This window comes from Colobus angolensis, unplaced genomic scaffold (genome assembly GCF_000951035.1).
Source record: "Colobus angolensis palliatus isolate OR3802 unplaced genomic scaffold, Cang.pa_1.0 Scaffold289, whole genome shotgun sequence".
Taxonomy (NCBI): Eukaryota; Metazoa; Chordata; class Mammalia; order Primates; family Cercopithecidae; genus Colobus; species Colobus angolensis.
In genome coordinates, this window is record NW_012116143.1 from 1,604,882 (window position 1) to 1,619,214 (window position 14,333).

At 35.9% G+C, this 14,333-nt stretch overlaps 1 protein-coding gene across 2 annotated transcripts in view; it reads right to left on the reverse strand.

The window, feature by feature from the left end:
* Window positions 1-621: 621 nt before the first annotated feature.
* The window catches only part of SEC62 (SEC62 homolog (S. cerevisiae)), a 28,716-nt gene continuing 15,004 nt past the window's right edge, over window positions 622-14,333 (reverse strand). The window contains exons 4-9 of one of the 2 annotated variants that reach the window (XM_011949009.1): window positions 13,127-13,331; window positions 12,783-12,875; window positions 9,681-9,741; window positions 7,190-7,309; window positions 2,143-2,650; window positions 622-1,598 (exon numbers count right to left, since the gene is read on the reverse strand). In XM_011949009.1, coding sequence (XP_011804399.1) covers window positions 2,181-2,650; window positions 7,190-7,309; window positions 9,681-9,741; window positions 12,783-12,875; window positions 13,127-13,331 — 949 coding nt within the window. In that variant the 3' untranslated portion in view covers window positions 622-1,598; window positions 2,143-2,180. Of the gene's footprint in view, window positions 2,651-7,189; window positions 7,310-9,680; window positions 9,742-12,782; window positions 12,876-13,126; window positions 13,332-14,333 lie in introns of both variants that reach the window. The other variant, XM_011949008.1, reaches the window with a different exon arrangement.

Below are 14,333 nucleotides of genomic sequence, written 5' to 3' on the forward strand. Positions count from 1 at the left end.
GCCCACATATGAAGTTCTTAAAAAAAAAACAAAAAAAAACAAAAAAACCCACCATTCTATTAACAATTATAAACAATTTTCCATGCTCTGATACAAGAATATTTAATGTTAGCCAAGAAAGATAGCCATCTATTCCACTGAGGATTGTAATAGAGGCAGCCTTTTGATTTTTGTATTTGTTTAAAGTATACAACTTGAATAGTAAAATAGAAACTGAGCGGAAAATGCTAATTCACTTTCTAACCATAGTAAGAATGATATTTCCCCCCAGGGATCACCAAATATTTATAAAAATTTGTACTACCATTCTGTAAGAATCCACACACATCAGTAAGAAGCTGACTTTCCTGTTGGCCATGCTCCAAATGTCTTTAAGACTAGACAAAGTACATGTATTATAAAAAATTTCAGGATAAACATTGAGTGCCTGGGTATTATCACTGTAATAGTAAAGGTTAATGAAATAATTTTTATTTCTGAAAAACACCATGTTTATATCCCAAAATAGGTATCAATGTTACTGGTGATAAAGAAACCCAGAAGCCAGTATTATATATACATGCTTACTGTGGAAATGAAGTAGTAGAGCTCTGCAAATGGGAGGGGAAAATACCCAGGCACTTCACCAATGAACATTTGCTAAAAAAAACTCTTAAAGTGATTGCAGTCTTGACATAGTTGCATTAACATCAAATAGCCACATTTCTGTCCACTTACAGGGACTACTATAAAGAAGCAATCAAGCTATGTTTAATAAAATGTGTCAATGATACATAAAACGTATTTTTCACAATTAGAAAAATTTAACATCTTTAATTCAAACACTTAGATGAGAAGCAGACTAAAGCAAAGACTGACATACACTACCTATTTCAACCACAAAGCAAAATGCTCTCACTGTGACTGAAGGAAAATCATTTAATATTCATTATTAGTTTATAAAAGTATAACTCCAAGGAATGATTATGCTCATAAGTAAACAAGAGTTTTCAAAGACTTGTAACTAAGATGTGTAAGACGTAAAGTCAAACTGCAAAACTAGTTCAAAGCAATTAGAGTCCAATAGTTCTCTTACGTTTTATTATCTTTATTTTAAATTTGATATTTTAGAATAGGAAATTATCTTTCACAGCAATGCCTCCTGGTCTGATAATACAGTATCTCATTTCTGAATGTAAAGATTTAAAATAAATCAAAATGAACATTAAGGCGTACAAAGCTACTTTAAGTCTGCTCTTATTTAATAAAGATCAGTTTTTGCTCATATTCAAAATACATGGAATGTTGGCACAAAACTAAAGCTGCTGTAGAAAGATCACAGATGTTCTGTGGGTTACTGAAACTTCCATTTCTCTAAAAACATACCCTTACATGGTCTTAATTTTATGAATTTAAGTGTTGAGAAATATCTAAATAATAAGTAACAATTAAAATAAAATGTTTTATTTGCAAATTATGTACAGAATACACTTTACGTTACGACAATGAAATGGGGAGGGAAGTGGGAGAGCCATCACTTTCCAACAAATGCTGTTCACTTTCTCTGTTGGAGATGACCATCTTTCTCTGAGTCAGACGTACAAATCAGTGTGGATTTCCTACATTGGAAAAAGAATTTAGCTAAACCAGAAGTGTTGCTGCATTGTTACTAGTTGGCTTGTTTCCACAAAATAGTTTTGAATTCTGCTAACTCAGAATCTTAAATCTGGTATAACTTTATAATGAAAGATAAAAGAACTATCAAGAACAATGAGTTTACGCATCTTAAAGAAACTGTGAAATGGCTACATAACTATGCCATAATGTGAAATGTTGGAGTTTCTTTGTTCCTTTTAAAGTTATTTTTGATTAGTCTAACAGTAAAAAGCCATAAAACTATCAAAAACTGCCATTAATGTAAATTTAACTGTGGAAAGTACATCTTTGATGTCAAAATGAATAAGATCTACTTACTGTAAAATTATCAAATGGATAAAACATATTAATGGCTTTAAACTGTACCAATAATAGTGCCAATATTCTATAAAATGAAGGACTGAATATAACTGCTTGAATGTCAAATATATTTCAGTAAATAGATTTAAAGAATGCTACAAATGCCATGTGTTCAATATGGTAATCAGCCAACATAGAAAATCCAACCTTTTGTACTTATTCATTCAGTCCCAAAATTAGTCAGATTATGATTTTTCATGTGAAGATTTAGGTGTTTCTCCATCATTTTCCTCTTCCTCCTCCTCTTCACAATCCCCATCTGTTTGCTGTTCCAGTTCCTCTTTTGTTATCATTTCAAAATCATTTCCATTTCCACTACTGTGTTGGGATCGATCATCTTCCCTCCTGTCACTGTCCGTGTCTGAATGCCGTTCTCCCCCTGAGCCTTCTGTTCCATGATTTCCTGGTCCTACTTTCCCCTCCTCATCTTCCTTTTTCTCACTGTCTGACTTTTCCTCACTGTCGGACTTCTGTTGCTTTTTGGTTTCAGACTTCTCATCTTTCTTTAAGTCTGCTTTTGGTCCTTTGTATTCATGTGTGTACAGAGGCCGGAAGGAGTCAATGAAACCCACATCAGCAGTCAGATTTGGCAAGAACCAAAAGTGGTGCCTTCCTCCAGTTATGAGCCAAATGATGAGAAATAGAATGCATCGAGCTGTGGGGAGAAACATTTCTCTAATTGAGTAATTCAAACGTTGCCTCAAAAGGGAGTATTTGTTAATAAAAAGCTGGGAAAAGTTTTATTACCTGCACATTTCATACACCTTAAATATGAATATTTAAATCCTGATTAGTGCTGAGCGTGGTGGCTAAACCTCTAATCCCAGCTACGTGGGAGGATTACTTGCGCCCAGGAGCTCGAGGCTGCAGTGAGCTACAGTAAGCTATAATTACACCACTGCATGCTTGAAAACAAAACAAAAAAATTCCTGACTAGTTTAGCAGCTATCGCAGTATTCTAGGGGCACAGCATGTTGCTCTGAACTTGAGGTCACAATGCAGTAACGTCACTCCGAAAAAAATTACTTCTTTTTTCCATCTGGGTGTTGTTTCATGGATATACACTTCTGATTTATGCACTTTGTGATATTATGCTTCAATACACATAGCAATCAGTTGGGAATTTAAGTATTCATAAGATCATGGTGTAGGAAAAGAATAAAATAAAGAGATGAAAAGGTGTTTAGGAAGGAAGCCTTTAAGAAGGAAAAGCAGGGTTACATCCTACTTTCCAAGGCTCTAGGCCCTTTTGCCTTTGTAAGGAACTTACTCCACAAAAAAATATTAAAATTATATTTTCTATACATTATGACTATTTTCTATGCATTTGTATAAACATGAAAAAAATACCATATAGGTTTGCTAGTACATACATGTATATACATTACTACTTCTGATTTAAAAGAAATAAAAATGAAAATATTTCTGTGGACCCCTATATGTATCTTGGTCCAAGGCATGTGTTTACTATGCCTAAAGGATAAATTAGCCCTGGATAAGGAATCCCAGTATTAAAATCCATCTTTTAATCCTTGTTGTCTTATTTATTTATTGAGGACAAGGTCTTGCTCTGTCACCTAGGCTGGAGTGCAGTGGTGCAATCATGACTCGCTGCAGTCTCAACCTCCTGGGCTCAAGCAATCCTCCCACCTCAGCCTCCAAATAGCAGGTACATGCCACCATGGCTCTGCCAATTTTTGTATTTTTTTGTAGAGATGGGGTCTTGCCATGTTGCGCAGTCTGGTCTTAAACTCCTGGGCTCAAAATCCCAAAGTGCTGGGATTACAGGTATGTACCTATCATCTATTTATCTAATCTCTTTCTCTCTCTCATCTGTCTTTTCTCCCTCTCTCTCTACTTACCTACCTATCTACTTTCATAGACAGGTTCTTGATATGTTGTCCAGGCCAGGCTTGAACTCCTGGCTTTAAGTGATCCTCTCACCTCAGCCTCCTGAGTAGTTGGGATCACAGTTGTGAGCCACTGAACCTGACCTTTTTATTTTATTGATTAGGTAAATTATTTAATTTTTGCTTAAAGACCAATCCTCTCAGTATTAGGAAAAATACAATGTTAAAGAAAGCAAGATCACTTAAACACGTAAGGTTTATTCTTTTATTTTATAACACTGTATTTTGACAAAACTGTAGAAAAATGGAATTTGAATTTTAAAATTTTTAGTAATGAGTTATTACAAACCCCAATATTTAGTTTTCTCTGAATTTACCAATTATGTAGAGCTGAGTGATTTTTCCTGTTTTTTAAAAGGTCATGATAATTATGTGACTGTTACAGACTAATCAATTAAAGACTAATCAATTATGATAGGATTTTTGGTTTTTGTTTTCTTCAGACAATTCTGTCACTGTTTTCATATAAAGCCTGAAATAAGCTAATCTATGTGTCTTCCATTGTTTTGCTTTGTATAAATGGAAGAAAATTGTTATAACTGTCTTGACTTTTAAAAATAGCTATTTTTATTTTCACAAGAATATAAATATTCTGAAAGACTCCTGTATATATTAGAATCTTTCGTGGTATAAACGGAAAAGGTAAATATGCTTAAAATTACGATTTAAGAATAAATTCTACTGATAAACAGATATAATGAATTTAAGGAGGCTGTACATTTTTTTCTCCAATTATGATGCAATGATAGGTTTTACAGGATTGTAAGGCAGATGGTTCATAATATGAAATCTTGTATCAAACCAAAGAAAAAGCAATACAGAAATGGCACAAATAAAACCTAATTTCTTATCACATACAAATGGTACGGCAGAATGCTCATGTTTTACAGTTTTTCGCTATGTGGCACTACATTACCAAGAGTGAAAAGGGAAGAATTATGGGGAAGCTGTGACATGTACTATAATAACATTCCTACACTAAAAGTGACAGATTTTAGAAAACTGCCAAAGGTCTTATTTTAAATGGCATTATTAACAATGCATATTCAAAGAAACGCCAAATATAATTTTGACCAATACATAATATTTCAAGACCCTGACTCTTAAAAAGAAAAATCAGCTAGGCATGGCAACATGCTCCTAGAGCCCCAGCTACTCAGGAAGCTGAGGTGGGAGGGCTGCTTGAGCCCAGGAGTTTGAGGGTACAGTGAGCTATGATTCTGTCATGGTACTTTACCCTGGGCAACAGAGCAAGACCCTGTCTCCAAAAAATGAACATATATATAAATATAGATATAAATATATATTAATAAAATATATATAAAGACCTCAAAGATAATATAAAAGAAATATCTAATTATTTGAAAGTATATTTGGAATTGCATTTTCTAAGAGAATCAACATAAAAGGTTGGTTTGTTTCCTGGTATAATTCAGAAGACTATTTGGTTCATAATGAATATTTAAATCCACAGCATATTTACAATGAAAATTTATTTAAAGAGACTACTGAAGAAACAATATTTTAAACAGCAAAACTATATAATAACCATAAATTATTGTGAACACTGGTTTAATTTAAAAATAAGCAAGTAGAGTAGTTCTATTCAGTGGAGCTAAACCTTTGCTAAAAATTTCCAAGGAGTTTCTAAATTTCAGGAATTTGAAAGGCAAAAAGCACCAATTTTATTATGTCTAATATCAGATCAAAGTTTATGACTTTTCCTTCTTGATGCAGGTATTACACTGACACTAAATTCAAACAGGCTTAGATATTATTTCTTGGCCACAAATGTGCTCGTGTTCCATGCAAAAACAGCAGGGGATTTTTCTGCTGCTAGAGAAAGGAGGCTGGGCACGGTGGCTCACACCTGTAATCCCAACACTTTGGGAGGCCAAGAAGGGCAGATCACCTGAGGTCAGGAATTCGACACTAGCCTGGCCAACACGGTAAAACCCCATCTCTACTAAAAATACAAAAATTAGCCGGATGTGGTGGTATATCAGCTCACTACAATCTCCACCTCCTGGGTTCAAGCCATTCTCCTGCCTCAGCCTCCGAAGTAACTGGGATTACAGGCTCATGCCACCAAACCCAGCTAAATTTTTGTATTTTTAGTAGAGATGGGGTTTCACCATGTTGGCCAGGATGGCCTCGATTTCCTGACCTTGTGATCCACCCACCTCGGCCTCCCAAAGTGCTGGGATTACAGGTGTGAGCCACCATGCCCGGCCCTATATTGCTTTTTAACTATGAAAGATGGCTGGGTGTGGTGATAATTTTATAATCCCAGCACTTTGGGGGGCCAATGCTGGAGGATCAGTTGAAGTCAGGAGTTTGAGACCAGCCTGGGCAGAGTGATACCCTATCTCCCTCACAAAAAGCCAGGGATGATGGTATGCACCAGTAGTCCTAGCTACTTGGGAGGCTGAGGCAGGAGGATTGCTTGAGCCCAGGAATTCAAGGCTGCAGTGAGCTATGATCTCACCACTGCACTTCAGCCTGGGTGACAGAGCAAGACACTGCCTCTAAATGAATCAACTATGAAAGACCTCAATCATCTAGAAATGTGGAAAATTCATTTACTTAGGTTTCCCTATTTGATTTTTAAACCATTAACTCCTTATTGCATCTAATATTTTGGTACCTGGGTGAGAATTAATGATTTTTCCCCAAATGGCAAATCAATTGTTTAGAATAATTTATTAAATATATGCATAGATTATTTGGGTGTTTCGTTTGTTCTAAGTCAAAATTAAAAAATGTTTTACTGAAAGTATTATGTCTAATAAATGATCTACCATTGCAAAAATATTAAAAGCCTTTGCCGTAACTAATTTTTAAAGCACATCTATTTGCAGATTAAGATATAATAATGTATGGTATATTTCAAAATAACTAAGTAAATTTCAAATATGTCACAGTAAATGATAGGCAAGAAAGGTGATGGATATGCTAATTATGTTAATTAGCTTGAATTAAACATTCCACATTGTACACATACACCAAAACATCACATTGTACCCCATAAATGTATAATTACGATTTGTCAATAAAAAATCTTAATAATTAAAAAAAATTTTAAAGATGTATTAAATCCTTTTTCTGCAGACAGAACAGATCTTATCAAGCCTGAGTTTTGAGATTTGACTCAGAATGTAGGACCATATACTTCTTGATTTACCTCCATTCATTTTTTCTTAAGCTTTACTGAAGTTCCAAATTATAGTCCAACTGCTCAGAAGCAACCTTCTTGAGGTCAATTTTATGATAACAATACTTACCAACAGCAAGGAGAAGAATACTGGCTACAAAACAGCCTGCACCCACACTGAGGTAATAAACACCTACTCTCATTTCTGCTGGCCAAAGGGGGAAGAGGGTGGCTGCTATTACTGCAATCACTGGAACAAGAAATGACAAAGTTAAACTTTTAGAATAAAAACTTAAATGGTATGGCTGCAATAACAGAAACAAATCCCTAGGGGAAAAACTAAGAAACATAAACACATTGAAATACAAAACTGCCATTTTTATAGGTAAAAAATGGTCAATTATGAAGAATTTCATATTGTTCAACCTAACATTTTATACTGTTCTTAAACTAGGTTAGGAGTTTTTATTAGTGTAAATTACATATAATTAGAAAAAAAAGTGCTATGTAGAAATTCAAAACTGTTACCTCCTTAATTTATCAACTGCTCCCATTTTCAAGCTATATCTCCCTTATTTAAAAAAATTAAGATATCTGCCTACTGAGTAAGGGAGCTAAAAGAAACAACAGAACAACAAACCCAACAAAAAATGATTCCCAAGACCCCTCTCTGGAGATTCTTCTTCTGGGGTGGAGCTCTGACATCCACAGACTGAAAAAGATTCCCCAAGTGATTCCGCTACAGCTGTTTTTTGGTACTTAGGGAAACTGTTTATAAGAATCTCCAGTTTTTTTGCAAGTAAAGTGAGGATACAAGAAATAAGTATAAGAAATCAGAAGCCTGGTTATTAGGTCTTTAGAGTAAGACCAGGATTAAAATTCTAGCTCCATCACTAATAAGCTATGTAACCCTGGGCAAGTTACTTAACTCTTTGAGACTAAGTTACCTTATATTTAATAAGTGTCTGTTCCTATTTTTCAAAGGTTGTTGAGGATGAAATGATATATTGCATGCAAAATATTTAGCAAAGTGACTAGTACTCTATTATAAATGAGTTATTTTGCTTTTTGAAACAGGGTCTTACTCTGCCACCCAGGCTGGAGTGCAGGGGCATGCTCTTGGTTCACCACAGCCTTGACCTCCCAAGCTTAGGCGATCCTCCCACCTCAGCCTTCTAAGTAGTTGGGACTACAGGTATGAACCACCACACCTGGCTAATTTTTTGTAGAAACGAGGTTTCGCTATGTTGCCCAGGCTGGTTTCAAACTCTTGGATTCAAGCCATCTCCCTGCCTTGGCCTCCTAAAGTGTTAGGATTACAGGTGTGAGCCACTGAGCCCAGCCTAAAAGAGTTATTTTGAATGGGATCCTATGATATCATATTGACCAAGCTTATTTTAACTACTACCTATTTTTTTTTTTCTATTTGTTAAATCATTCTTTCCCCACAAAACCTCCTGGAATATACACCGTTAAAAAAACAAATCAACGGTAATCCCAGCACTCTGAGACAACGAGGCAAGTGCCCACGAGTTCGAGACCAGCCTGGACAACATGTTGAAACCCCATCTCTACCAAAAAAATACAAAAATTAGCTGGGTGTGGTGGAGTGTGTCTATAGTTCCAGCTATTTAGTAGACTGATGTGGGAGGATCACCTGACCCCAGCAAGTCGGGCTGAAGTGAGCCATGATTGTGCCATTGCATTCCAGCCTGGGTGACAGGAATGAGACCCTGTCACAAACAAACAAATCAAAAGGTATAGATAAGTCTTCATCTAATTCTTATTCCACTTCCCAGAGGTTAAGTACTATTAAGCCTACCTGTATTCCCAGAGACTACCTATATATAATTAACTAGTTACAGAGACTTTTTTTCTAAATAAGTAAATGAGCTTATATTATTCTTACTCTTCTGTAACTTTCTTTTTTTTTTTTTAATCTATTCTAGGTATAATACCCTTGCACATGTACATTTGTGCAACTGTGATTACGGCATAGGGTAAATTCCTTAAAGTGGAATTTATTAGGTCAAATGGTATAAAGCATTTCAAATTTGAAAGATATTTGCTAGATTATACTCAGGTATAGTCTAAAGGATTTGGAAAAAAAACAGATAATGTGTCAATGCACACACTTTGTGCAACTGTATGGGAACAGCCATGGAATAAATTCCTAGAATTGCTGGGTCATTGCAGACACATATAAAATTTCAGAGATACTGACAAACTGTCCTTCACAAAAACTAAAACAATAGACATACCTATCAACTGAGAGTGTTGATTTTTTTCTAAGACCTTTAATGTCAAGGTTTGCAAGCCTCTTAATCACTACAGCTTTAATTTGCATATATTATGAGTGTGATTAAGTATCACTCATGATGACTGGTCACTGTATTTACCTGTTAACTACCTTAACCATTTTTCTATCAGTTTGTAAAGATCTTTGTTTTAATGTGTTTCAAATATTTTCCTTAGTTTATTATTTACCTTCTGACTTCAAAGTATTTTTAAAATGACAACTATTTTATGTTAAATTTAGGAACATTTTCTTTTATAGTATCTGCATATTGTTTTCTAAATTTTAGATTGCACTTTAAAGCTACTAACATCTCACTACTTACCAAGAATTAATCCCATGACAAATGTTTTAAAGTGAACTGGGTCATAGATCCATACATACACCTAGAAGAATCAAGAAACCTCAGTGCTTAAAAGTTCTAATGTCACATTAGAAAGTAACACTTAATTCTACATTTTAGGTCCCCTAAAGCAGTCATCAACCTCTTAACGTATGAGAAGTACTTTCTAAGGTAATAAATTTCAAAGATCTTTCCTTCAGCAGTAGTGGTTCTTCTGGCACTAGAAAATGATTATAGGAAAACTATAAATTCTATAAAGCACTTAAGTAAATTTGTATGTTCTTACATACATTTAAAAATTTGTTTGGCCATGCTTGGTGGCTCACGCCTATAATCCCAGCACTTTGGAGGCCAAGGCAGGTGGATCACTGGAGGTCAGGAGTTCGAGACCAGCCTGGCCAACATGGTGAAACCCTGTCTCTACTAAAAATACAAAAATTAGCCAAGTGTGGTGGTGGACGCTTGTAATCCAGCTACTCGGGAGGCTGAGGCAGGAGAATTGCTTGAACCCGGGAGTCAGAGGCTGCAGTGAGCTGAGATCACACCACTGCACTCCAGCCTGGGTGACACAGCAAGACTCTGTCTTGGGGGGAAAAAAAATTGTTAATGTGAGAAAATCATTATTTATTCAAACAAAACACGAGCAACTGTCAACCTTAATTTGTCCCTAATGTAATGATGAACCAGTTTGGGATAAAAGCACAGTTAAGATAGATTCCAGCCAGGCCCTATCACAGATCCAGTATCTCTCAACTCCACCCTTTTCTCTCCTAATAAGACACAAAGAACAATTATTAAAGATCATGCTTGGTGAACACAGTTTCTATGACTGTAATAATTTCATTGCCACTCTTCCATGGAGGGCCCATAAGCTGGGAACCACTACTTCAAAGCTTATGAAGTAGTGGTTCCTTCCTTTTATCAGGCTATTATTTTATACAACAGAAATTTACTTCATTCAGATCAGAACTTGTTTGATCATTCATCCACAAAACTCAGTTTTATTTCTTAGTTACTATAAATAACAGTACTCTTCCCATGGGTGCTTGCTTTTCAGGATAGCAAGCACCCATGCTTTTGCTCAGGCTGCTTCCTTCCCCAATAGACCTTAACTCCTTCCTGGTACACCTGGCAATCTGCCAGTCATCTAAGCTCAAGTGTCCTTTAGACCCTTCTTATCCTTCCTGACTAAATTAACTGTTCCTAATTTGTGCTCTCGCACCATTAATGCTTACCACACTGTACTATACTAACATGTTTAAGTGCCTGTATCTTTGCTAGATCATAAGAGATTTTATCCTATTTATCAAGCTATTCCCTACGCCTATAAAAATGTTTGGCACATAGCTGATGCTCAATGTTTAAATGTTTAAGTGAGGGCATTTGAGCCTTCACATTAAGAAAGACCAAAGGTTTTCTTTCTTTTTCCCCCTGAGATGGAGTCTTGCACTGTCGCCCAGGCCAGAGTGCAGTGGCGCAATCTCGGCTCACTGCAAGCACCACCTCCCAGGTTCACGCCATTCTCCTGCCTCAGCCTCCCGAGTAGCTGGTACTACAGGCACCTGCCACCACACCCGGCTAATTTTTTGTATTTTTTAGTAAAGACGGGGTTTCACCATGTGAGCCAGGATGGTCTCAATCTCCTGACCTCGTGATCCGCCCGACTCAGCCTCCCAGAGTGCTGGGATTACAGGCGTGAGCCGCCGCTCCTGGCCAAGAAAGACCTACAGTTTTCTATTACAATGATTCTTAACCAGGGGTTCACATCAGAGTCACCTGAGGACAGTTTATTATAAATATATAATCCTCCCCCACAATCCCACTCTAGATAGTCTCATGCAAGTAAGAATTTCAAATACACAGCCTAGGAGCCATGACTTTATAGATGTTACTTTTGTATAGGTATAGCAGGAACGGATATCCTAAAATTCATAACAGTTCAATGCCCAGTATATAATTCATGTTTATGTACTGGTGAAGTGACTGAATTAAACAGTCTTTATGGAAGGCTACCACCATACAAATCTTCCATTACAAATGATAAGCACAAAGCATCAAGTAACGTTAAAAATTTTAAGCCCCTCAAGTGATGTGTCTGACTTACATTCTGTAAGAGATAGAGACTTGTAGGTATCTCCTATTCTGCTCTTTTTTTCTTTGATAATAATGGAAACCCTACATTTTAGCTAGGCAAATAATCACCCTGTATAAAAAGTGCATTTCCAAGATTTTACTTCTCCTATGCATGACCATGTGACTATGTTCTGGTCAACGGAATTCAAGCAGAAATGAAATTGCCAGCTTTCTGGACAGTGTCCTTAAAGTGGTCTCCTTAAAGAGGAGATATATTCTTCACCCTCCTTTCCTCTTTTCGACGTAGATATAAGGTTGGCAGTCATTTTGGACCATGAGGTAACCTTAGCTAGAAGCCTCAGACAGAGGAGAAAAGAAGAGCTGGGATCCACCATGGAGCTGACATATCTGTACAGCTTACCTACAGATTTCACTGATGAGAAAGAAATATGCATCTATTTTGTATTAAGATGCTTTTCTTTCAGGTTTCGGCCAGGTGTGGTGGCTCACGCCTGTAATCCCAGCACTTTGGGAGGCTGAGGCGGGTGGATCACTACCAGGTCAGGAGATGGAGACCATCCTGGCTAATACAGTGAAACCCCGTCTCTACTAAAAATACAAAAAAAATTAGCCAGGCGTGGTGGCGGGCGCCTGTAGTCCCAGCTGCTCGGGAGGCTGAGGCAGGAAAATGACGTGAACCTGGGAGGTGGAGCTTGCAGTGAGCTGAGATTGTGCCACTGCACTCCAGCCTGGACGACGGAGTGAGACTCCGTCTCAAAAAAAAAAAAAAAAAGATATTTTTATTTCAGGTTTCCTGTCACTCACAGTCAAATCTGACTTTTAAAAATCTAAATCAGAGAAATTATTGACTTTTAAAAATAGAGTAGCTTTTATATATTTAAGTACATGATAAGATTTCTCAAAATTTTTCCTTTTATTAGTGAAGGCATCAAACATGTTTCTAAAAACTCCTATAGAAAACTGAACTTCTAGTTATAGGCTTACTCTCACCTCATTTCCATCCAGAAAAACTTGATCATCATGTGGCTCAAGTTTGAATTTTTTCTTAGTTTCCTTCTTTTTAGGAGTTCCTGGAGTTTCCTCCTATGAAAACACAAGTTGAATAGAAGAAATAACACTTACAAGCAAGCAAGAAATGACGTTCATACAGTCAAAAAATTTTCACTGACTATTTGTAACACAGAAATAAGAATTCTCAACCATGGTATTTATAATAACTCTAACATAGTTATCTCAGGTGGGTATTGCATAATATTTAAATATGCTCATAGGCCAGTAGTGATCATGTGCACATAATGATTTTTAAATTTTTACTTAATTTTAGATTAACTCACCTTTTTGGGTTCTTCCTTTTCACCATCCTTTTTTTTCTCTTTTTCTTTTTTTGTCTTCTCATCCTTTATATTTTCTTTCTTGCTCTTTTTATCTTCTTCTTTTCCACTTTCAGCTTTTCCTTTATCTTTTTCTTTCTTTATGTCTTTATCATATTTCATTTTCATTACTTTTAGGGCCCGGTGAAAAAACTGCTTCTTTAAAAGCCTTTGGGAAAAACAGGTATGGCATTACACTCCCCATATAGATATAGATCAAAAAGCAAAAATATCAAGACCTGAATAAAATAAGCAAAGGAAGACATAAATTAGCAAACATAAGAGAAATTACAACTAGTATGCCCGTGAAAAAGTAGTCAACGCTACCACTAAATCAAAAAACTTTACAATTATATAAAAGTTGTCAAAACTCAGTGATATTCAATATAATTTTCATTTTTAATGATGTAACTTAATTATAAAAGAGATTATAGGTTTGAGATTATCCATATAAAGACCCTTTCTGGGTTCATTTAGAGTAATCAAGACTCAGCTTCACTTTATGTTAAGTCTCAAATGCAAGAGCTGACATAATAAAGAATGGAGAAAATAAACAGTTTAAGAAATGTTAACAGATTAAAAGTGATGATTTGATTGATCCAAATAATGTCTTTTCAGCTCTCTTCGTGTTCTTTTTTCTCCAAGTACTTCACAATTCAGTCTGCCACTGTAATGATTATCTTCAATTAAGTAATGATTAAATATACTAAGGTGAGATTTTTGGACTCTTTCTGAAAAGGACTTGCACAGCATCAAATTGAAAAATGTGCAATATATTTGGCAAAACATGATGCATTCCTGATTTCACTACTTTCTCTCTAAATAGATTGTTCTTCTCTTTTTAGCAGTTATTATTGTATTTCATATTCTCACCTTAGGGCCTTCACACCAGCTATTCCCTTTCCTTAGAATGTTCTTCCCCCAAATAAGCATGTCCTTTTGTTTCATTCCCTCACTTTCTTCATTTTCTCTCAACCACAACTACTCTGTTTAAAACCTAAGCCCATCTTCCCATTCTCTCGTTTCCTGTTATCCTATCCATAGCACTTATCTTCTAACTCACTATATAATTTGTTATAGTTGTTTGCTCCTTCACTAGACGGTAAACTTCTTAAGAGAGAGATCCTTGCTTTATTCATTTTTTATCTTACCCCAAATTAAGTCAACCTTG